The sequence below is a fragment of the Pelodiscus sinensis genome, chromosome 5 (assembly GCF_052426305.1).
Source record: "Pelodiscus sinensis isolate ZL-2025 chromosome 5, ASM5242630v1, whole genome shotgun sequence".
Classification (NCBI taxonomy): domain Eukaryota; kingdom Metazoa; phylum Chordata; order Testudines; family Trionychidae; genus Pelodiscus; species Pelodiscus sinensis.
In genome coordinates this window covers 8,965,852-8,991,261 of record NC_143056.1, presented here as the reverse complement: position 1 = coordinate 8,991,261, position 25,410 = coordinate 8,965,852, and the positions used below count along the sequence as shown (strand labels likewise).

Genomic DNA, 25,410 nt, shown 5'->3' with positions numbered 1-25,410 from the left:
CATTCTAGCCCTGGCTCAAGTGAACTGGTGTTAAAGCCTGAGGGAGGTGCAGGCTGCCACAGCCAGAACGGCCACATTAGTTAGATCTGCTGGAAAGCAAGCATCACCAAAACAATTGGGCATAGGAGCTTTCTCTACATTATGGCTTCCACCAATTGTAACCCTCATGGCGACCCATAAATTTCCCCAGTTTTCAGAGGAGGCCTCGGAGTGTGTCTGCTAACAGTGCAGTTTCCCCAACTTCGACGGATAAATCTCCAGGCCACTCAACTTCATACATTGGTGCTGGTCATGGCACCAGAGCTAGCGGTGCGGTCTGATACGAGCTTAAAATGGGACACAAAGAGCCATTTTTCTCAAAGTTGGTGGCCAAACAGTGTGAAATTTCACACCAGGTTGGTTTTTCTGCCCTTTGAATTTTCTATATCATTTGTATTTTATTTCTATTCATAAACTTATGCTAGAAATTGGGCTGGCACTGAATTTACTCCATGACATTCACACTTTTTTTTCTGACACATTTTCCCACCCTCCAGTTACCAAACTACTCCATTCTCTGCACAGCAAGCTGCTACACAGAGCTCACTCCCACACTCCCCGTATTGGGAGGGAGCAATCTGAATTACCCAGATGCGGCAAAGCTATGACTAAGTTGTGCATGTTCTCCCAAGCGAGTGTGAAGGGAACCTTTCCTAGCGCCCCATCCATGTCATATCTTACAGAAAAGCTACTTTGGGAACAATTTAGAGATGTTTTCACAGTTCAAAAAGGAGACGAAATGGGTTCCCGCATCCCACGTCAAGATTCTTTTAAATCCTCAGTTACAGAAATGATGTTGCTTTGTTATGACCACAGCAGGAGAAATTCTCTGCTGGTATAAATGGGCAAAATGCTGCTAAAGTCGATGAAGCAATGTACATCAGTGGCAAAGGGTTTTGCCTGGCATGACCGTGCCACTTGTATTTCGCAGGGCTGGGGCAGCGGCACACAGAAACCATGGGCAGAATGACCACAGGAACTCAGACTGCATGGGCAACCTGCTTCAAGTTCAGCAAAGCCCGTCAGCATGTATTGTCAGGGCCCATGACACCAAGGAAAGTGTTTTAAAAATACCCAACACGCTCACAACGTTCACATTAAAGACGTGCCAGTCCCAGGAGCTCCGTGTCACATGATCACAGAGCTAAAGGAAGCAGCTGCTCTGAACGTGCACGCCCTCGTGTTGCACGCCAGGGCTATAAAAAAAACTCCTCAGGCGTACGTGGGACCAGGAAGCAGCAGAGGGCAAGGGGCTAGACTGAGGGCAACCCGAGAGAAGCCACTTGATTCTAAGGACCACGCACCACAAAGGGGAAGAGCCTTCACGAGCTTTAACAAAATAATGCTCAAACATTAAAGGCCCACTCTGGTTCGGACTTCCAGCATGCCTGTTTGTCCAGGGCTCAGCTGTACCTGTGAGGGCCTTCCTGGCTATGGCTACACTGCCAACGAAGCCTGGGTCTGAGTCACAGCGATCAGTGTGGACGGAAAGAGGACTTGGGCTCAAACCGGAGTCAGAACCCAGCCTTCGTGCGCAGTGTAGACGTAACCCCTAAAGCTGGATGTGGTGCCGTGGGCCAAGGAGGTTTTGTGACAGACAGGCGTGATGCCGTCGGGAGCTCCTTAGCCCACAGAAGGAAGGGACCCCTCACGGGGAGCGTCTCTTCTTACGTGCTGGCACAGGGCCTAGCACAAGGGGGCCCAGACAATATGATCATGGGGACGCAAGGAGGGTGGTCACAGCTGCTATGAATTAACTCCTGTTTGTAACCGCTTGCTCCGAACAGAAGGAATAATGACAATGGGAGGGACTGACCTTTCCCCATGACTCTTGTGAACTGCCCAGGGAGATCCCCTTCGGGCAACGGCGCCCCGCCAGACTCGCCCTCGCAGCCAGGCAAGTGGTGCTGCGGTAGGCACCCGGAGACAGAGTCCTTGCAGTCAGACCCTTGGCTGTCCGAGCCGATCAGAGAGGGCGGGTGGCGGGAATCCAGGCAGTCCCGGCTATGCTCATCGGTGCTTGCGTTCTGGGAGCAGTAGGCTTTGATGGGAGTGAGGATCATTTGGTGTAGCTCCTGCAGTGGGAGGCGCAGGTTGCCACCTTCCAGGATGTCCTGCAGATTCCAGACACAAAATAGATTAGCAGCTGGTGTGTCTGCAACCCCTATGCCGCTAGCTGCCCTGAGCTGACAGCGCTGCCTCAGCTCGGACGGTGACACCAGGAAAAGAAGCCTCTTCTATTGCTCCTACTCAGAGCTTCCTGGGACTGCGTGGTTCATGGTCGGTGAGTCAGTCCACTGAATTTCCCGGGTCTTTCACTTACCTGACAGAAATGGGCAAGAACTAGAATGTTCAGTCTGAAGCCACCTACAAAGCCCCTACCCGCACTTCAGGGGTGTCTTTTCAGATCCGAGCTCCTGAATCTGAATCCAGCCCAGGGATGCAGTGGGAGCCAAAACCGGGGCAAGTCCAGCTTCCAAATGCAGTGCAGAGGCAAGCCAAGAGGGGTGAAACCCCACGAGAAGAACCGTTGATCTGACAAGAGTCCCACCCTTCCAGAAAGCAGAGGCGTGGCCATTTCCATAGCAACCACGTAAGAACAGCCCACGAGAGTTCAGTGCAGTCTCCAGCCTAACCCCACATGGGCTCTGCGGACTGCCTTCTTGGCCCACGTCCAGCCCTTCCATGTCCCTAAAACCCAGGCCCAGAATGTCAGCTAATGCGGCCACACGCTTTTCTCTGGACTTGACAGGTGCAAACTTGCCCTTCTCGCCTCCATCCCAAATGTGGCTAAGATCTTTTTCCTACCCAGTTGTTTCAACTATAGCGCTCCCTTCTCTCTCATCACCCATATGCTACTTGTCCTCAGCTGCAAGGCCTAACCCCAGCTGATCTCTCGTCTCTCAACAACTGCTGATAGGCTGATTCCTGCCTGCCCATGGTGCCACCTCCATTACCCACTCGTTACATTGTCAAGCAAGCACTTTCCTGCTTTCTCCCACGCTGCCCCTCCCCTGGGCACGAGCTCCACAAAGTCTCTTCCGTCATTCTCCTGCAAACCCCTGCTTACTTGACAGTGGTTAAGCTGGTGGTGCCCTGAGACCATGGCCTGTCATGCTGACAGTGCTGTCTCCTCGCTCTCCCCATCTGTTTCTATCACTGTCTCTCGTCTTACACTTAGACTGGGAGGGTATGTCTACACTACAAAGTTAATTCGAACTAACAGACGTTAGTTCGAATTAACTTTGATAGGCGCTACACTAGCGATCCGCTAGTTCGAACTTAATTCGAACTAGCGGAGCGCTTAATTCGAACTAGCTAAACCTCATTCCACAAGGACTAACGCCTAGTTTGAATTAAGGGCTGTGTAGCCACTTAATTCGAACTAGTGGGAGGCTAGCCCTCCCCAGATTTCCCTGGTGGCCACTCTGGGAACCACCAGGGAAACTCTTCTGCCCCCCTCCCGGCCCCGGAGCCCTTAAAGGGGCCCGGGCTGGCTACGCTGCCCGTGCCAGGTGCAAGCCTGCCAGCACCAGGTGCAAGCCTGCCAGCACCCAGCTAGCAGACCCTGCACCTGGCACGGCTCGAGCCAGCCACCCGATGCCCCCCAGCCCTCCCCCTCTTCCCGGGACCAGGCTGGCGGCTCCCGGGAGCTTGCCCGGGACCGCAAGAGGCGGGCACCCGCCTGGTCTAGTGCGGACATCGTGGACCTCGTCCACGACCTCCGCACTAGGCACAGGAAAGTGGCTGTCTAGGGCAGGAGAGCTGCCAGCCTGGCCACCCAGGAGCAGGTGTGCATGAAAATCAAGGTGGTCCACTGAGACCCCCGACCCTGAGCTTAGAATGGCCGCCCTGGGTCAGACCAAAGGTCCATCTAGCCCAGTAGCCTGTCTGTCAACAGCGGCTAACACTAGGTACACTGGAGGGGATGGACCGAAGACAATGACCAAGCCATTTGTCTCGTGCCATCCATCTCCAGCCTTCCACAGAGGCCAGGGACACCATTTCTACCCCCTGGCTAATAGCACTCCATGGACCCAACCTCCATGACTTTATCTCACTTCTCTTTAAACTCTGTTATAGTTCTAGCCTTCACAGCCTCCTGCGGCAAGGAGTTCCACAGGTTGACTATTTGCTTTGTGAAGAAGAACTTTTGTATTCCTTCCAGTGGTTCAGCATGAAAAACGTTGGCTTGTGCAACCAGGCAGACCGCGGATGTGTGCCTCACAGCTGTTCTCCAGCCGCAGATCTGTTCCATCCCGCCCCCCACTGAAGTGGGCAGGAAGGACGGTATCTCGTTCTTAATGTGGGCCACACTCTCCCGGTGCTGGAAGCATTGCTTCCAACACAAAACCAGAGCAGACAAGCTCCCGGGGAAAGCGCTAGGGATGTCCATATGAAAGATCCATTAAGAGGAAGCACCCAAGCCAGCCTGAGCTGTGGGGTGATGGTGAAGAGCAAACACGACTGTTCTCCCCATCGTATTGGCTAGGCTGTGATGCTCACTGTGTCAGCCCAACTTGAGTGACAGTCCTTTAGGAACGGCAGCCAATCAACACCCCATTTCAAACTCCATGGAGAGGAAGGGGAAGAGAGGCTATGAAATTGCCCCGAAAACACATCTGCCATGCAAACTCCATCCCTTTTGGATTTAATGGCTGTTATTAGTGTGCAGAGGGAAACACGGCTTGACTAACTCCTATAGTTCTATAAATAAAACCCCGCAACTGAAACAAGCAGAATGAAGCAGTGAGCAAACCCAAACACCGATAAATAGCCAGGTGTAGCGTGGTTATTGAACAGCCCTTTGTCAGGGGCTGTGCATAGAATGATCGAGGCAATTATAACATAACCGCGAAACAACAAGCAGCGAGGTGTTGGACTGAGCAGATGCTGGTGGGGGCTTTGCACTGGTCTTTTTCTGATGGCGCCTTCTGTTTTGGCAGAATTTAAATGTTCATTATAAAGGACCAAAAAAAAAAAAAAAAGTTTCACCTCTTCTGGCTGCCAAGAGTCCCTGCTGAATACGAACTGATGGGGTGCTGCTTTCCTGAGCCAGCCAGCCTAGGAAGCTCACTGTGATTGACAAGTTGTGTTCCTCTTCTGCAGGGGAGACCTGCAGACACTCAGGAACCACACCTGAGAAGGAGTGGGAGGGCAGGACTGCGGGACCCCCGCTAGGGGTCCTGTATCCCATGCATGATGAAAACTCTGCTCCCTGGGCTCTTTCCTCTGCACTGGATACAAGGGAACAGAGCAGCAGAGGGACGTGCCGGGTACCGTGTGGTTTCATCACATTGGTGTGCACGGGGTGGCACTCCCCGTCCCGCCCAAGGTGCGTCTACACAGCAGTGGGAAGGGTGAGTCCCAGCCAGGGCAGACATGCACATGGGAGCTCTGCTGGAGGTAACACGCTAAAAATAACAGCGTGGCTCTGGCAGGCTGGGTAGTGACTCAGGTTGCTGCCCATGGACCTAACTATGGGGTTGAGCACAATTGTCCATGGGTCAGTTGTGTGGGCAGGGCACTGCCTTCAGCTCCAATGGGCCAGGCAGTGTTGGGGCACATACCCTGTGCTGGGTATGGGGCTGGTTACTGCCTCCTGGAACTGGGGGAGGACCAGTACAAACACCAGTGGGCAGCCTGCTGATAAAATCCAGTGGCTGGTCCAGCACTGGGTTTGTACTACAATTAGCCAGATAGGGCAAAACCACCAAAGCAAACGCTCAGTGAAAAAGATGCACGAGATACTCAGCCATAACCAAAAACTACTTCAACTGAGAATTAATTCCTGGCTATTACGATAATGGAAAACGATGCAGAAATGACTTACCCTTTCTAAAGACTTCAGAAGATTCTGCCTCTCTTTCAGCTTTTGGATACTGATGACTATTTTGTGTCTTGCACCTTTGGTAACATTCTGTGAAGACACAATAGGACACTTACATTTCCACCAGCCAGTGGGGCGCACAAAAGCCCTTTTCTTTCGTAAGTGAAAAGGGCTGCAGTAAAGTCGAGAAACCTTTGAAATCAGGGATTATCAGAGAGGCACAGGGTCTGAGGAAACAGCTTTAAAATCCATTGAAGAGCGAGATTTCTCACATGCTTGTGTGCCTCCTTTGGAGAGGCAGTATTTGTAAGCGCTCACAAGGGGCAAAAGGCCTTCTCAGTGACTTGAGAAAAATGTTTTCAAATCCAATGTCAGGTCTGGGAGCAGAACTACAGCGCTTGGTGCCAGCACACTATTCACTGTGGTTTAACTTCAAAGAAACACTTGGTTGAAAGTGAGAAAATTACCCTTTGCCACCTGTTCTGCAACCTGCCGGGAACAGCTGATTCGCAGCCTTTAAGCTCTAGGAGGGTGGGGGGAGGAGCGGGGACGGAGCAGAAATCAGCGGATTCGTGGTTTCCCTGAAAGTGCTGGGAGGGAGGGGGGGGGGACGAGTAGGAAGTGCCCTGGTGCATGAGGGGCATGTGGGGGAGGGAGAGACAGACAGACAGGGGTGTGTGCAGGAAGTAGCTGGAACCGCAATGGGCTGCATGTAGCCCCTGGGCCGTAGGTTGCCCACCACCATTTCAAACTGGTTTGCCCAAGGTATGGCAATGCTGAGAAAAGCCATTCTCAAAAAAAAAAAAAACCACGAAACCCTCTCAGAATGAGGAACCAAAATAGCAGCACCCAGCCCGCCTCAAGTCACTGTGGTACTCCAGTTGAGGTTACTCTATTGTGTTAGCTCAGCTCCACATTGGTGACACAAAACCGGAGTAAGCCCACTGGCTCTAAGAGAGATGTGAGATGCTTAGGCCCTGGTCTAGACTGAAAAAATCAGATTGACCTAGCTATGTTGCTCAGGGCTGTGAAAAGTTTCATTCCCTGTGTACTATGGTGAGGCAGACCTAACCCCAGCGTAGACACGTCTAGGAGAGCTCTCTCCCATCGGCATGATGGGGCGACATGAACGCTTTTACAGTGGCACAGCTGTGCTGCTGTACGCTTGTAAGTGTAGACATGACCTCCGTGAACACTCTAGAAAATTTAGAAGGTTCTGAAGAAATTGAAAGTTTAAAAAAAGACCTAATGAAAAATGAGCTGAGCAGCTATATAGGCCAGGCATCCAAAAACACCACAGTATCCTTCTTATTAAAAAAAAAAAGAAAAGAAAAAAAAAGTCTATTTAATTCCATCAAACTTTTGGATTCATACCTCTGAGGAAACTGGAATCTAGTTGCAACACAGAAGCAGCATTTTATATGGAAAGATACTAATCAGATCTATTTATTCCAGCATGGAAAGCAATCTATTAAGGAGATTTTTAAAGGAGCAATAAGTCAGTTACCAAACTCCCACTGATTTTCAGCAGGTATGGGATGTCTGAAGGCCATTTGTGCCTCTGAAGGTGTCCTCCTTAAAGTACAGTGGTGAAAGTCGGGGCTTTGATGGGACTAGAATATCACCCTATGGATATGTCTACACTTGCAGCCTATTTCGGAATAGGACTGCAAATGCAGGCATTCAGAATTGCAAATCAAGCCCAGGATTTAAATATCCCGTGCTTGATTTGCATTTTCCCGGCTGGGAGCCTTTTTTTTTTTTTAAATTGACAAGCCCAGAATAACTGCCCGTGTCTACATGAGGCAGTGAAACGAGCGTTCGAAATAAAGCCCTATTTCGAACTACCTGTTATTCCTCCTGCAATGAGGTTTAACAGGTAGTTCGAAATAGGGCTTTATTTCGAATGCCCGTTTCACTGCCGCGTGTAGACGCAGGAAGTTATTCCGGGCTTGTCAATTAAAAAAAAAACCCAACCCCCCCCCAAAAAACCAACCAAACAAACAAAAAAGCCCATGGCGCCTGTCCGGGGAGATATTTAAATCCCAGGCTTGATTTGCAATTCCGAATGCCTACATTTGCAGCCCTATTCCGAAACAGGCTGCAAGTGTAGACATATCCTATGACTCCACCGACCAACTTTTGGCCAGGTCGTTTTTGGGTACAATGTGCCGTTTGTCCCGAGCCTGCTCGCTAGCGTGTTTTTGATGTGTTTTTGCTATGTTAACAAACGATGAAAGGTTTCCAGGGAAACCTATCAATCTACTGAACAAACAGACCGTTTCTGATCGGGACCTCACCAGCGACAATGCAACGTGGCGAAGTGTTTCATTGCTAACTTGAGACCTACTTGTGCCTCCAACTGGCATTCGGTAAGTGCCATCATTTCTTCATATGTCATCTGGGAGAAAAGAGCTGCATATTTGTGCAGGCGGAGACTCTTCAGCCAGGCAGGAACATCTGCAGCACAAAGGCAAGTAGATAAAACGCCCTGTTATTTGATGACGCTGTTTAACAACGCAACATAAAACCTCCACCCACAGAAGAAGCTGACCAGGCAATGGCTTCCTTGTGTTTCCCATTGCACTGGACACTTCCAAACATTTTGATGCTCTTTAATGTCAGCAACGAAGGGTTGAATGTGCCCTAGGATTTATATCACAAATTCCTACTGATTTCCAGCTGTATATTGCGGGAGGATCAGTCCCTGGAGGTGGGGCATTTCCTATTAGATTTGATGGCAGCTTATGAGCCACAACGAATTAGTCTGCTCTCTTCTGAAGCAACAATGAGGAGTCATTAACGACTAAAGCTTATGTGGGCAAAGACCCAACTTCGTCAAAAGCTGCTGCCCAAATAAATCTGTTCGTCTTTATGGTGCCACGGGACTTCTTGTTGATTTTGCAGACACAGACTAACAGGGCTACCCCTCTGTGACTTCTCTTTTGAAGAGTCTTCTTAATTCCCTGTTCGCATTGTTTTTAAGTACTAGAGTTGCACCTCAGCCAGACAGATATTCACAGCACTGAGACAAGACAGAAGAGACGGCTCTTTGGTCCACAGTCAGGTCTTACAGTGTTGCAAACCTGGCAACTAAATAATTAGACTCAGGGCCTGGCTTTAGGGGAAGCAGGGCCAATCGGTATTTGGGCTCCTGCTCTGAATGTGCCCACCAGGCCTGGGTAGCCAAGCAGATCCCCTCCGCACCCCCAGCACATCATGACCAGGGCTGAGGAACCGAGTGGAGATGGGGACGCTGACAGCACTATGCCCCAACCACCTCACAGAAACACTGAAGGGGGAGGGGCTCTGCAGCATGGCACCTCCCCCTGCACAGCTTTATGGGACCACGGTTCTCTCCCCACTGGGGCAGTCGCCATGGAGGCTAGGGGAGCCCAGATCCTGATAGCGCTGGCAGCAGCAGAGAGCCAGCCCTGCAAGAAAGCAGAGGGCATGCCGGGAGAGAACTGAGCGCTGTGGCCGCAGGTGCCCATCCGCTGGGAGCTGCCCTGCACTGCTGCAGCCGGCAGTTCTCACAAGCCCTTTGCTTTGCTGCTTTTGCCACCTCGGGGCCTCTTCTGGGCTCCATGCGTAAAGACGCAGCGTATCTGCCATCCTCCTCCCCCGTGCTCCCCTTCTCTCCCTCACACTCAGCTCCTTCCCCTGCTCTCCTAGCACAGGGTGGCCCCTCTCTGCTCTTTTTCCTCCTGTCCCGCCTCCCCAGACTCCGGTTTCTTTGCTTCTTTCTCCTGCTCCAGGAATTGCCGGCTCCCAAGCAGAATCTTCCGCCTTGACCTGCCTGTCCAAGAGGTCTGAACCCCACGCTCCTGGTGGGGTCCCTCTTCCCTTTCCACAGCCCTGTCCCCCAGGCTCACCATGCCCTGTCCCCACTGCACCCCCCTCCCCAAGTGGTTGCTCCCCCGTTCAGGCCAGCCTGGGGTCAATTGCAGCTCGACTGAATGCTTCCTGAAGTGGAAAGACGACCACTGACTTCAGCAGGGTTAGGAGCAGACCCCTTTGGTTGCTGGGGATGGGCATCACCTACATACTTAAACAGCTGTCCAAGCCCTCAAAGAGGGTCAAGGCCTTGTAAAACCCCACTCTTGCGCAACGAGAGATCAATGTCCTGAGGGAACCTCTATTTTATGTGAGCTCAGGGTGCATCTACGCAGGCGGTTTGCTGGCGCAGTTACGTCAGGCTAGTTACAACCATCCCTAGGAATGGGAAGCCCTTATTTTCCATAATTTCTGGAATCCGGAAGCCAGAGAGATTAGCAAGCGGGTTTTAATGAAAATGAGCAAAAGTCAGTCAGTCAGTCAGTCAGAGTCTCTCTCTCTCTCTTTCTCTCTCTCTCACTCACACACACACACAGTGATGTATGAAAAGGGGAAAAAACTGAAATAGCCATTTCAAATGGTAAAATGTTTTTATACGTGGAAGAGCCACACGTGGTCACAGCAAGGGGTGAAACAAAATTCAGAAGTGTAGTTTAGTCTGAAATACAACCTCCAGCGTATTACCTGAAACATACTTTCCTCCCCATTCTGTTCTTCTGTACCGCATAACACAACCCTGGTTCAGCAAAGCACTTAAGTACATGCTTCAATTCTACTGTGGTCAGGTATATACGTAAGCATTTTGCTAAACTCGGATGGATTTAAGCATGTGCTTATGGCTGTGAATATACTTAAATGCTTTGCTACACTGGAGTCTAATATCAGATAGGGAGGTAAGTGACTAGTTGATAATCCGATGAGCAAAAGCTTATTGGATAGTCGACTAGTCCCTTGACTACTTGCTTCCCGGCAGCATAGGGGGGAGCCAGCTTAAAAGCCAGTTCCCCCCAGCACCATCTCCACAGGGAGTAGGGGAGGCAGGGGGGAGTGTGGACTGGGCGCAAGCCAGGAATCAGCTAATTCCCAGCTCGTGCCCTGTCCCAGACAGAAGAACATAAGAACGGCCGTACTGGGTCAGACCAAAGGTGCATCTAGCCCAGTAGCCTGTCTGCCAAAGGTGGCCAGCACCAGGTGCCCCAGAGAGGGTGGATCAAAGACAACGATCAAGCGATTTGTCTCTTGCCATCCTTCTCCAGCCTCTGACAAACAGAGGCTAGGGACACCATTTCTATCCCCTGGCTAATAGCCTTTTATGGACCTAACCTCCATGAAATTATCTAGCTTCTCTTTAAACTCTGTTATAGTCCTAGCCTTCACAGCCTCCTCTGGCAAGGAGTTCCACAGGTTGACTACACGCTGTGTGAAGAAGAACTTTCTTTTATTAGTTTTAAATCTGCTACCCATTAACTTCATTTGGTGTCCTCTAGTTCTTCTATTATGGGAACTAATAAATAACTTTTCTTTATCGGCCCTCTCCACACCACTCATGATTTTATAGACCTCTATCATATCCCCCCTCAGTCTCCTCCTTTTCTAAACTGAAAAGTCCCAGTCGTTTTAACCTCTCTTCATATGGTTAAAGATGCTGCACCTCTGCTTTTTAAATGTATTAAGCTAATCCCCCTGCGGTTTCCCTGATTATCAACTAATCGACGAATCGATGGAAAATCCATTGACTCGTCGATTAAACTAAATTTAACATCCCTAATATCAGAACCTGAATCTACTGATTTTTGTTTTAGCATCACGTGTGCCTTTGGGCTACTGACATTTCCAATAAATACCCTTTTTTACATAGTTTTTGACAAAATAAAAGATTATAGCGATTTCGTATTTTACTCTATTTTTGCAAATTACTTAGGCCTGGTTATAAGGGGTGCCTGCCTAACTCCCATATCAAACCCTAAATGACTATGCAAATGGTAAATAAAACACCACTGTTGAAAGAGGATAAGCGAGCTTTGGGGCTTGTTTGCAGTATATTCCTGTCAAGGGTGAGAGCGAACTTGTCTTCCAAGATTCCCCACCCCAACACATACCCAAATGTTCCAAGTCATAGAATCATACAATCACAGGACTGAAAAAGATCTTCTTGTCTAGTCCCCTGCGCTCATGGCAGGACTAAATAATATCTAGACCATCCCTGGCAGGTGTTGGTCTAACCTGCTCTTAAAAACCTTGTGCCTCTGAGTCACCTTAACTGCTCTGCAGTAGAGTCCACCTCATCTGGTGCAATCAGAAAGGAGAAAGCAGGAGAGCTTTGAATGCCGTCATACAACTTTGTTATGTGCAGAATCACCGAACCACAGAATACATGAAATAGAAGGACAGATGTCTATCTAACTTCCTCTTAGATATCTCCAATGATGGAGATTACACAACCTCCCTAGTGCTTCCAGTGCTTCACCACCCTGACAGGTAGGAAGTCTAAACCTTCCTTGCTCTAATTTATGCCCATTGCTTCTTGTCCTATCCTCAGAGGTTAAAGAGAATCATTTTTCTTCCTCCTCCTGGTAATAACCTTTCAGGTACTTGAAAACTCTTGTGTCCCCTCTCAGTCTTCTTTTTTTTCTAATTAAACAAACCCATTTTTTCAATCTTCCCTCCCAGGTCATGTTTTCCAGACTATTAATCATTTTTGTTGCTCTTCTCTGGACTTTCTCCAATTTGTCCCCATCTTTCCTGAAATGTAGCACAATATTTCAGATGAAGTCACTAGGACTTTCCCTTCAGAAAGGAGGACTGGACAAATCTCACTCGGCAAAGGTGTTTGGCATGTTGCTGGATTGAGACACTACGTTCTCCCTCCTGCAAAACACATGGCACACACTCGGCTCGCAGTAGCCTGGAAGCCAAACTTTTGCTTTGATCCTTCGCTTACTGAAATCAATGGCAAAACTCCCATTGGTCTGACCCGGAGCAGAGCGGGCATTCCAATGGCTAAGTGTCACGAGACTATCAAGTCCTGTAGCCTGCTCAGGACAAGCTCTCTCCTCCCTAGAACAACTGGGGTTCTGCTGCTGCGGCAGGATGGATGGGAGACTTCTCGGTGCTGCAGAACCCCATCCTATGGATGTACCTTCTTTGTTGCCCCACAGGGAGACTATGGTGATGGTCTGGGAGAGGATTAGGAGGGACTGGTGGATCTGCAATTGACTGGGGACATCAGCCTATTGCCCTTTTGCAAAGGCTTGGGGCGATGGTAGAACGACCACAGCATGTGGGGATGGACTCTCCTTACCCTGGTGGCTGGGCTATTCGCTAGGGCGTACTTCATGAAATACTTCTCAGGGGGTTGTAAACTGCAATGATTCCAGCTTTAACCCAGCTCCATCAGTGTCAGAAGGGCATGTCGTGAGGCTCTGAGCTATAACGCCCTGGGCCGACCATTACCGAGCACAGCCTGTCTGTCACTGGGCTGGAAAGTCATGAAGTGTGTTTCTAACCAAAAAAAGGTCATGAGAAGGTCAGTTACCTGGTAGAGGGATTCAGGGGTGAAGCTTCTCCTGCAGCCCACACATCTGATAACTGGGTTCACCAACCCATGGCAAGGCCCCCACCAACACGGTATTTAGGTGCACCATGGATCGAAGAAGTGGGTTTCGTTTGAGGAAGTGGGCTATGCCCACGAAAGTGCATGACACTGTCGATAGGTTTTGCTAGTCTCTGGGGTACGTCTAGACTACAGGCTTTTGTCGACAGAAGTTTTGTTGACAGATACTGTCGACAAAGCTTCTGTCGACAAAGAGTGTCTAGACTACAGCCAGTTCTGTCGACAAAGCAAGCCGCTCTGTCGACATGAGAGTGTAGACGCAAAGGACAGTGTAGATGCAATAACGCCCTCTGTCGACAAAAGGCATTATTCCTCGTAGAATGAGGTTTACAGCCATCGACAAAACTGCTGAGTTCTGTCGACATTATATCGACAGAACTCAGCGGCAGTGTAGACGCAGGTATAGTTTTGTCAACAAAAGTCTACTTTTGTCGACAAAATCCTGTAGTCTAGACACACCCTAAGGTGATACAGGGCCCTTTGTTGTTTTTTAAGTTTTTTAAAGTTACAGACTAACTCGGCTACCCCTCTGAGACTAATGTATGGAAGAGCAACCTAAACTCCTTCACTTGTCAATTTGGCCCAGTATGTCTAACTCGCCCCTTTCCCCATTGGAACAAACATCTCACAATGCCTTCCCCGCAGGCACATCACCCCAGTGCAGCTCTGACTCCGTATCTGGGTCTATATGGAGAAGTCTGACCATGTCTTCTGCACATCAACCCCCTCTGCATGTCTTGGTGAGAGCCTCTCTGCATTCTCCTGTCTCACCTTGGCTCCTGCACACAGGGGGGCTGTTTGCTGAAGGTCTCACCCCAGACTCAGTTCAAAAACAAGCAGCCCAGGTAGCAGCATTTAGCTCCCGTTCCTTGGTGTCAGCCACCACCCCACGTCACTGAAATGAATGACTTGTACGCTAGATTTTGAGAAGCAAAGAAAAAGTGCAAAGCAATCGCAGGGGACAGGCACACCCCAGGCCAGAAGTAGGCGCTAGTGTAATAGTTCAGACGTGCATCATTCTTACAGTCCTACTAGGCCCCTCACACCAACTACAGCAATAGAGAGCCTCTGGTTCTTAATGGGGATGGAGATAAGCCCCCCCAGCATGACCATTTCTGATTTAATCTCATTTTGTGCAGAGATATGCAGGTGGGGCAGCATTGCTTTAGATAGGGGAGCCACAATTGCTCCCACATCCCCAGTGGGCACCCATCTTCAGCCTACACTTATGCTGCCAGCAAAGCATGTTGGGATGAGTCAGGACAACGGTACCAGTGCGGTGTAAACACTTAGGACATGTGTACACCAGGAAACTATTTCAAAATAACTAAAATTGATTTAATAACTCTCGAAATACAACATCGAAAGAGTGTGTCCTCACTATGGGGAAGCCTCGAAATTAGTTCGATGCAGGCTCCCTTAATGTGGACGTGCTACCTCGACTGAGAGCCCCAGGAAACACGGGGGAGTAGTTTGAATTACTCTGGGGAGTAGTCGTTTTGAAATAGCGGCACCGGAGCGTCCACACTACCGCTATTTCAAAATCACAATTTCAGAATTCGCATTATTCCTTGAGGATAGCAGGAGTACCGATTTCGAATTAAGCAGCCCATTATTGCGAAATAACAGGCATGATAGTATGGACGCTCCGCTTATTAATTCGACTTAAGGGAGGTTATTTCAAAATAAAGCCCTAGTGTGGACCAGGGCTTATTCTCCACAAAAGATGGCACCAAATCTATGGTCCGAAAAATCTTCAAGCTCTGCAGTCCTTCGGCTCACAGCCGGGGCCCAGATCTCTGCCAGTGATGGACTGCCAGCTCCAGAGGGGGCCACGTAATGGTGGGGTTATGATTATACCATGGGGCACCATCCTCCTATCCTGGAGCTAGATAGGGGGCATCCGTGCACTCCCCTCAATGCAAGATCCACAATTTTATGAGCTGGTGGTGGGAGGTGGAGGAAAGCTCTTTACTCCTCCTTCTCACTGTGCACCTGCCAAAGGGCCAGACAGACTCTAGCCCCGGGCAAGGAAAACAGGATGCAAAGGGGAGATATGACAAGGTGCTGAGCTGTGGAAGACAATTTAATGCAGTGCTTGGAAAGTCACCACGCAGGATACGCTCCCTGACGATCGGCCATGCTGCCAAGAGCTGAGTGTCTGCACACAAAAAGGATTCCTCTTTACTCCCGTTCCTACCTGTGCATTACTCAGTCCCAGGGTGACAGTTCAGAGACACCGAGTTGAGGGCCAACGGGGGTTTCCATGCCGTATGTTTCTATCAGTTACTTAGAAAACTCATCGTCCACATTTCAAACAGAGGTCGGGAGCTGCCAAGGCAAATTCCACTCTTGGGTCTTGTCTACATACAGTGGGTTTGCTGGGTTAGCTCCACCAGTATACTCACACCAGAAAACCCTTCTCACGTAGCAGCACTTAGTCGAACGAGGGGTGTAGGAGGACATCACCTATTCTGGCTTGGTGAGCAAAACCAGCTCGAGAGTCCTGTGTTTTCTTACGCCAGTATAACCACATCTACATGAGGGGCTTGGCCACTGTAGTTCTATCACAACCCTAACAGACCGACCTATCCGCTCTATGAACTAGGGATGTGAACGGGTAACCAGTTAACCGATTAATCGGGATTTTACATCACTACTATGGATGCTCACATCTGTTCTCAGATCCTCACTGACCTCGCTCCTCAGCGCCCCCAAATAAATCCAACCCCAAGCAAAGTTTTGACCCCAAAAAGGGAGACGTGCCAGAGACTCCATAAAGTCTACTTTAGATTTCACTCTTACTATTGGTTTTACAAAGAAAGTCCTCACATGGGCGTCAGTGTAAAACCCCAAGACAGACAGATGGGGTATGTCTACGTTGCCATGAAACACCCATAGCTGACCTGTGCCAGCTGACTCCAGATCACAGGGTGGGGGAGTGGACTGTATAACTGCGGTGTAGCCATCCAGGGGGTCCCAGAGCCTGAGCTCCGGCCCAGGCCTGAATGTCTGTACCGCTCTTCAGCATCCCAGCAGCCTGAGCCCCATGAGCCCGAGTTGACGGCAGGTGTTCAATTGCCGTGTAGACAAACCCACAGAGATGCTGGCAGAGATTTTAAGCATAGACGCAGCCTCAGTTTAAATTCAAAGTACCCCCACTGATCGCTACAGCACAGGTAAGACAATGCTCCGGTATAATCTAAAGCAGCAGTTCTCAAACTATGGGTCAGGACCCCAAAGTGGGTCGTGATCCTGTTTTAATGGGGTTGCCAGGGTAGGTTTTGGACTTGCTGGAACCCGGGTCCAAAGCCAGAGCCCCACTGCCCAGGGCCAAAGTTGAAGCCCAAGGGCATGAGCCCAGGGTGGCAGAGCTCAGGTTACAGGCCCTCCATCTGGGGCTGAAGTCCCTGGTTTTGGCCCTCCTGCCTTGGATGACAAGGCTTGGGCAGGCTCATGCTTCGTTTCCCCCCCACCCCCGGGGTCACGCAGTCATTTCTGTTGTCAGAAGGGAGTTATGGGGCGCAGCAGTATGAGGACCCTGAGCTAAAATCATTCAGGGGGGCTCTGGATTGGCACTAATATACCCAGAGTCCCCCCGAATCCTTTTAGCTCATGGTTCTCAAACGTCTTTGCACTGCATGAGCAAAGTGTGGCTCACAGCATGTCACTTCAGAACAGGTCACACCTGCCTTGAAGTGGAAGGCAATGTCTACGGCAAAGGCAAGGGACCTGGCCGTAAGATACTATAGGATGGGGTTAAATCAGCGACTCTCATTGCTGCACATGGAATCACTGTCTGCCTCTTAGAGCTCTTGTCTTTTCACAATTTCAAAGCCATTCACTCTGCGCCATTTTTATGACACTCGAATACAAAACGGGTGTCTCGGCAGTGCGCTGGGATCCAGTCCTGAAACCCTGAGGCGCACAAGCAAGTCTTGCTCACAGGACGGTTCCACCCGCTTCAATGCTACTTCTGTGAACAAAGCTCGCGCGTGTGCATTTGCATTGCAGGGGTGGGCTGGCAATGGAAGGCTAGAAATAGAGAATTCACAAGTTGCATTTCTGAAGAATGCATCTTGATGTGCTGCTGATGCTAATCTGCTTAATTTTTCGAATTCTTCGTGGGCAGAGGTCGTGCTGCCAGCCTAGTTACACACCCTAGCCAGTGCATAATTGGATAGTTTTAATGAGAGGATAATGGATTATGCAGACTATGGGTTTGTAACAGCTAAGGATCCAGCCCACTAGTTAGTACCACTCAAAATACGATCAAAATGCTGGCACGGGAACTCAGATTCCTGACTTCTCTTGGCGTCCACCTCAGACCAGGTCTAGAGTGCACAACAGAACCAGCAATCGTATGCTCCTGCACTGGGACTACCTGCATCCAACACTCAGACTGCGGGACTTGGGAGATGATGCAAAATATTCAGATCCTAGCAACAGCCATGGGAGCCGCTGCTTGGCACCACAAAAAAAGATGGAATCCAAATTCAGGTGGATTGGAAAATGCAGAAAACTGCAGAAGTTCTGAACAACCGCTCTCAACCCACAGTGGTATTTCTGGCAACTCTCACGCTTTGCTTGGTGAGATTCTGGATAGAATGTCCATACATGGGGCTGCCGTTCCTGCTTGCCTGTCCTCCATATTATTCTATGTTTACATACACATATGTTCACTCCAGCCTGGCAGCGTGCTCTAGTGTCATATAACATCTCAAAAGCGCAGCAGAACCAGAATCCTATGTTTAAAACACCATCTCGCTGCTGCTGTAGATGAGGAAGCTGAGAGGCAACAGGCTGAAGAAAGGAAAGAGCTAATGGGGACCTTTACTCTGTAGAGTAAGCAACATGAAACATCCTGGCTGAATGCAAGATCAACTGCTCATAGACCACTCTAGGTGAGGACCCTGGAAGAACAAGGCAAGAAGCAAGGAGTTGAAAGTGTACATGCTTAATCTTGGTCAGTATGGAAACCAGTTTCCTCTTCCTAAGCTTGTTTTAACTTGGAGTAGGGAATTCCTTTATTTTTGTGTACCGCATAGCACTGCGCACATTGTTGGTGCAAAACGATGATAAGGATGGGTGGAAAACGTTGAAGCAATTTCTGTCCTTTTGCCTTTCTACTTTACACACATATGTATGTGAATAACAGAAATAGGGAAAGAACAATTTAAGAATTATTTAGACAAGGTAGATGTCTTCAAGTTGGCAACGCCTGACAAAATACATCCTAGAATACTTTAGGAACTGGCTGAAGAGATCTCTGATTGTCTTCGAGAGGAGGATGAGAAAGATCCCAGGGGCCTGGAAAAGGGCAAACAGGGTACCCATTTATAAAAGCATGAATAAGAACAACCCAGAGAATTATAGGACCATCAGCTTAACTTTGGTACCTGGAAATATAATGCAGCAAATAATCAAATCATTGATTTGTAAGTACCTAGAAGATAATAAGGTGAAAAGGAAAAGTCAACTTGCATTTGTCAAGAACAAATCACGTCAAATCAACCTAATACCCTTTTTCTGGCAGGGTAACAAACCTTGTGGATAGGAGGGAAGCAGTAGATGAGATATATCTTGACTTTAGTGAGGCTTTTGATATTGTCTCTCATGACCTTCTCATAAACAAACTAGGAAATATACCCTACATGGGCTCTACTCAGAGAGTCACTATCAGTGGTTCACAGTCAAGCTGGAAGCTCTGGTTCTGCTCAATATCTTCATCAATGATTTATGTAAGCGGGGGAATGGTCCCGCTATTTTGGGGAACTTTCCTGGCTTCTATACCACCCCGGTGAAATGGACCAGCAAAAGGATCTGAGTCCCCGCTCCCACCTCCTTTACCCCACAGCTTCCCTGATCCTGAGGGCTCCCCCTCCACTCCCCTGAGTAGCAGAGTCCTCGAAACCCCAACAAGGCTGGGCCCAGGTTTCCTGGGGCTTAATCCCCGACCTTGTAGTCACTAGGGGCAGGAGTTAGGGTGTCTCCGCTCCGAGGTGCTCTCTTCACACTGCATGCTAAGGTTCAAAGCAAATACAATTTATTAAACATCAACTGATTAAAGAGAAAAGAATAAGAAAAAATGAGAATGGTTAGATGAGAACACACAGCCCTGCTCTGTAGCACAGGGACATCAAAACAGCAGTCTGCAGAGTGTAAGGACAGTCCACAGTCTCTTCCTTAGAGGCCCTGGATGTGCTGCAGGGGGGCTGCAGGCTGGACACGCTTGCTCTGGCAGTGACCACACAGCCTCAAGCTCTAAGTGGCCAGACTCCTCTCCCAGTCTGGCCTGCTGGGCCTCTTGGCTGGTGATATCTCCCTGCCCAGAGCCTCTCCCCGCACTTTGCTGGTCCCAGCTGCTCACCACACCCAGCTGCAGGCTGTGCTGCTTTGCCAGTCTCCAGCTCCTTGCGTTGCTTCTCTGTCCCTTTTGGCTCTCTGAGCACTGCCAGTCTGCTGCTCAACACAGGGTCTGCGCTCCTTGAGCTGTGTGTGCCTGGCTCTGTTGCTGCAAAACTGCCCCTCAGCACAGCTTGCACTCCTTGGGCTGTCTGTGCCTGACTCTGTTGCTGCAAAACTGCCCCTCAGCACAGCTTGCACTCCTTGGGCTGTCTGTGCCTGGCTCTGTTGCTGCAGGACTTCTTCTCTACACAGCTTGCTCCTCTTAGCAGTCTCTCAGCTCTCTCCTTGCTCAGAGAGACCTAGAACAATCCCGGCTCATAGGGAGGACGGGGCCTGGCCTCTTGCTTTCCTCACTGGTCTGTCCAACCTGTCAATCAGACCGAGCTGGAGTGTTGGCTGCTTTCCATTGTCTCTGGGGGTCTGTCAGTCTCATGGCCCCTTCCCCTTTTGACACTGGGAGCTGGCGAACCAAAAACTCCCACAGAGTTTTAGTAAGGGGCTAAGAGTCCCCTTACATTTAGCTAATGGCATAGAGAGAACACGTATAAAGTTTGCAAATGATACCAGGGTGGAAGGGGTTGTAAGTGCTTTGGAGGGCAGGTTTAGAAATCAAAATGATCTTAGCAAAACTGAAGAAATGGTCTGAAAAAGAGGATGAAATTCAACAAGGACAAATGAAATATACTACACCACCGTGGTTTGCTCAAGTGCCCGTGGCTTGGCTAACGGCAACATGGCCCTAGCGGAATTAATGAAGGGACACTCCTCTGTTGATTCTGATTAGCTGCTCTGCGCTAATCTCTCCAGGCTCCTTAGTACATGCTGTATTGGGTTAGTTGGTGTTTATATTACAATAGCAACTGGAAGTCCTAGCAAAGATTAAAATTCTGTGTGGCTGGGCATTGTGTGAATTGCACTAGGCTTGTCTGCACAGGGTAATTTACTGACGTAACCTTATGGGTAAACTCTTATTCCAGAATAAAAGTGTCCACATGGGGAGTTGCACTGGTGTAACTATAGCGGTAAATCTGTGTGTGTAAATAAGCCCTAAGGCACAGTCCCCGCCTGAAAAAGCTTGTAACATAAAATAGATCAGACAGGGAGAAACAGAGGCAGGAGGTGTCTTGCCACAGGTCACACAGCAGGGAATAGAGCTCACTAACACAAAGCAACACTAGCATGCAGAGGTCAGTGAGTGACAGAAAAAGGTGCGTCAGAACTAACATGAAATTGAAATGGGGCCAGTAGGTGATATTGTAGCAGAGTCCATGAGATGTTTCCGAACATGCGGTTTGCAGCATTTGGTCAAACTCAGTATAATACTGCCATTCCCAAACACAGAGTCATTTAAAAATACATTCTTTATAATGAAAATCCCTTCCCATCTAAGGCCCTGGTCTTGCAATCAGGATCACCCTGCAGATCTGATTGCTGGATACAAGCCTTAATGGATTACTTAGAATTCCCCGTCCTCCCTCAAAGAATAGTTATCTTCATTGCTAAAAAGCGGTTCAAAATGCAGGCCTAGCGGAAAATCCAACCAAACTGCACAGAAGAAATTTAAGTCAAATAAACATCCTCCGCTATTCTCAGAGGGTGTTAGTCTGTATCTGCAAAAACAACAAGGAGTCCTGTGGCACCTTACAGACTAAGGGTGTATCTAAACTGCACCCTAAACTCGAAATAAGATACACAATTTGCACTGTGCAAATTGCATATCTTATTTTGATTCTATTTCAAAATAGCTTATTTTGAAAACTGGCGTGTATACACAGCACCAAATTTCAAAATAATGTGCTATATCCAGACATCCCTTAACCCTTGTGGAACAAAGGTTACAGGGAGGCCGAAAAAGCAAGTCCGTTATTTTGAAAAATATTTCAAAATAACGGTGACTTGTTAAGAAGCAGGGTAGCTATTTCGGGATACCTCCGCCCAGTGTAGATGTACCCTATCAGATTTATTTGGGCATCAGCTTTTGTGGGTAAAAACCCTACTTGGTCAACCCACGAAAGCTGATGCCCAAATAAATCTGTTAGTTGGTATGGTGCCACAGGACTCCTCGTTGCTTTCTCAGATACAGCTTTTCCAAATACCTGGTGGTATTCTCGTTCCACCCGACGCCACCATGATAAATCACACACGGCATACTAAGCTTATGCTGTGCTACTTTAGACAGTAATGAAACCCAAGACAATACAACCTTGCACCCTGCCCAAGAGGATCCATTCTGAACTTAAGGCTGCAAACTATAGAGACACAACTTAGCTTTTTAAATAGCTGATGGTGTACAGTAAATTAGGGGAAGGTGGCATATTAGCTCACTGGATACACCGTGAAGATAACATAGACCAAAGAACACATATTGTGTGGAAAGACATGCTCACCTGCTACTCTAACCCTATGGTATTGGGTGGCACTCATTTGTACAACCCAAAATTTGTATCCGCATCCACAAAAATGAGCTGTGGATATCTGTGGATGAGGATACCCACGGACAGAAAGCAGGTATCTGCAAATCTGCAGGGTTCTAGATACAAAATGAGCCATGGATATCTGCATCCACATCTGTGGATGTGGGAACTCGCAGATATAAAGTGGATATTCACAGATTTGCAGCACTCTACTCATTGCTTAGCTCAAAACTACCACTAGAATGAAAATGATCTTTTGCAAGAGGAAGTTTATTTCCCCACTCAAATTAAATTTTGTACAAAGATGCTGGTATTAAAACAATAACAACACTAGTATAAAGAGCAGATAAAAGTATCTTAAATATCCATTGGCTGGATTCTCAATGAATATGAAGAAATGCTGTCATTTTACGCAAAGTTAAGGGAATATTTTCTCCTTCTCTTGCTTTCTTGCCAACTTTTTTTTTTTCCAAACTATGCAACCATGTGTAATTGGAGCAGAGCCTGTTTTGGAGGGGCAGCAGGATGTCTCATTTTCACTCACCTTTCATACCACTCCCTTCTTCCTGGAATGTGTTACGCGCAGAAGGCTGATCTTCTAAATGTTCACTCCCACCACTTCCCGAAGAGGCTACACTGCTCTGTGGAGACAGGGGGGCGTGATCGGAGGGGATGCACTGGGGTCCTCTAGCTCGTAAGTCCTCATGAGACATCCATCCATGTCCTAGAGGCTGGTTTGGCACATTCATGGGTGGGGTAAGGGACACAGATCGTTTCAAAGGGCTGTGGTGTGTCTGGCCTGAGAGAACTGAAAAAAAATAAAATTAAACAGGTTATTCCCCCCCTCATATTCTGGGATGCAGCAGAATCCCCAGTGCAGCTAATTAGTTAATCACGGTGCGTGCTGCTTTGCTTCCAGAGCTACAATTTCATGACTGGCTCCTGGTAACTGAATCATAGCCTGATCTTTCTTTTGCCTTCTTGGACACAGAAAGATGCATACATCTCAAGCAGTCTGGGATGTTGCACAGATCTGATTTCTAATTTAAAAAAAAATAGTTAAGCTTTTCACTCTACAATTACTTTTCCTGGCATCATGGGCCTAGTTACAGGCAGGACAGAAAACACAGGCCGTATGAGGCTACTCTTACTGTGTTGCTACCATTTCTTTTCATTTCTGCACAAATTACTATCTGCCTCGCATAAAAGATGCAGCGGTGATGTGTTAAATGGAGCAGGAATGTTCAGACAGCTACACTCAGAGCCACAGGACTTGCCATGCTGGATCAGACTCATGCTCCCTGTCGTCCTGCATCCTCTCTGGTGGCCCACAAGGAAGGTGAAATAAAATCCCCATGACAGTTATGTAACACCTTGCCCAGAACGGAAGTTTCTTCCTTCCCTTAGGCAAGTGATCAGCTTATGCCCCAAACCACGAGCATTTATATCTCTTATAGTCATTACCCTTTCTAATGTAAATGGACAGCTCATTATCCATATAAATGTCTAATTCTTTCTGAACTCTTTTAAGCTCTTGCATTCAAATGATACGTCTACACTGCAAAGAACGGCACTGAGTCTTACAGCCCACATCAATTCAGTTGGTCTCAGGGGATTCAGGCCCTGGGGCTAAAATTAACAGAGTGGATGTTTCTGGCTTGGGTTGGAGCCCAGGGTCTGAGATTGTCCCCCTTGTTGGGTTTTGGAGTCAATTCTTAGCGTGTTCGAGGCAAATAACCGGAGCTCTGACACACTGTTCGGTGAGTCTTTCTTCGCAGAGTAGTCACACCCAATCTACCATTAATTATGAGAACATCCCAAGAAAGGAGCTCAGCAGGAGGGCTGTCTTTCATCCTTCCCCAGAAAAAACAGACATCAAAAGTTATGCAATAAATATGTCCAGGTAACAAGAAGATTAATCAGTTTCCCAAGACTTTCCCAAGACTCTTTGAGGTTTTTTCTCTGTGCTTATCTGTGTATTAGCATTTTCCTTGACTGTTATATTAACATGACCCAGTTCAATTTGTTTTTGGAAAATCACATTTACACTACCAGGAAAAAGAAGGACAATGCAAATTTCTGTGATTTGGAATTATTTTTTGGAGAGTTTTAATAACATCAGAGAGATTTCAAAACTTGGTATGCATTGACCTGGCTTTGAACTTAAGTAGCAATGCCAATGCTCTTGCTTGAGAAGTTAATAAAAAAAAAGTCACAGGATTTCCAAGACTTTTCTGGAAAAGTATTTAATTCTGAATGTAAATTAAATGCAATTATTTTTATTGCAGGATCTGAGTTTCAGGCTAGTACTCAAACACATTTCAACATTTTTTCAGTGCCTTTTCAAGGTACCATCTAATTAATTTTAGGCACCTGTCAACAAGCCTCTCTCATCAGTTCTTTTGGTTGTAAGTAGGGGCAATTTGAAGTGTGTGGGAGAGAGGAAGGAAACTGATGACTTATGTCTGTTTTCTATGGGTGAAATGTACCTGAAAATACTTTTCTGTTTGCTTCAGAAAATTCAAATTCAATTATTTGCATAATTACTTGTATTAAGTCAAAAATATTTCTGGATCTACTGGTTTGTGGGTTCTAGTACACTGCTCTAGCTGGTGCCATTGAGATGGAATAGCTGTCTCTCAGTGGCACATCTATTCAAAGAACGGGAACAACACAGAGTTCCAGCTGTGCTGAGGAGTCTGTTTGGTGGACCTACAGACAAATTGGCCAGTGGACATGTAGGTCATTTTCTTAATATGTAAGTGTTGGTAATCAGCAGGGGTGGCCCGTCCATATAGGAGAACTAGGTGGTCGCCTAGGGCGCCAAGTTAAATGGGGTGCCAAATAGTGGCACAATATCATTGAGGGGTTTGGAGGTGGGTGTGCCGATTGCATGGTGTGCCTAAGGCACCAATTGCTGGCAGCTAGTCTAGGGCCGCCCCTGGTAATCAGTCTTCTGTGTTCAGCACCTCAGAAACAAGTTCCTAAAGCGGTCTGGATGCAAACACAAGCCAGCATGGGTTATGTTGTAATGACTACCAGAAACATTTTTATGTAATATATTTCCAGCAAAAAACTTAATTTTTGTGGAAAAGAGCAAATTCTGCAGGAAGAGGCTAGTTTCAAAACACAGGCAGATTCCTTCACAATTTTAATTTCTTACTGCCTTAGCTAAGTTTGTTCATCAGGATGAGAAGAGGACACTTTGGGTATGTCTAGACTACAGGCTTTTGTCGACAGAAGTTTTGTCGACAGATACTGTCGACAAA

The 25,410-nt window shown here is 48.0% G+C and overlaps 1 protein-coding gene across 7 annotated transcripts in view; it reads right to left on the bottom strand.

Annotated features, from left to right (window-relative positions):
* SAMD4A (sterile alpha motif domain containing 4A) overlaps positions 1-25,410 on the bottom strand; it is a 219,623-nt gene that overhangs the window by 35,933 nt on the left and 158,280 nt on the right. For 5 of the 7 annotated variants that reach the window (XM_075926233.2, XM_075926235.2, XM_075926234.2 and 2 more), the window contains 4 exons: positions 22,686-22,949; positions 8,220-8,329; positions 5,873-5,959; positions 1,856-2,153 (listed from right to left, as the gene is read on the bottom strand). In XM_075926233.2, coding sequence (XP_075782348.1) covers positions 1,856-2,153; positions 5,873-5,959; positions 8,220-8,329; positions 22,686-22,949 — 759 coding nt within the window. The remainder of the gene's footprint in view (positions 1-1,855; positions 2,154-5,872; positions 5,960-8,219; positions 8,330-22,685; positions 22,950-25,410) is intronic. The other 2 variants (XM_075926236.2, XM_075926237.2) reach the window with 1 other exon arrangement.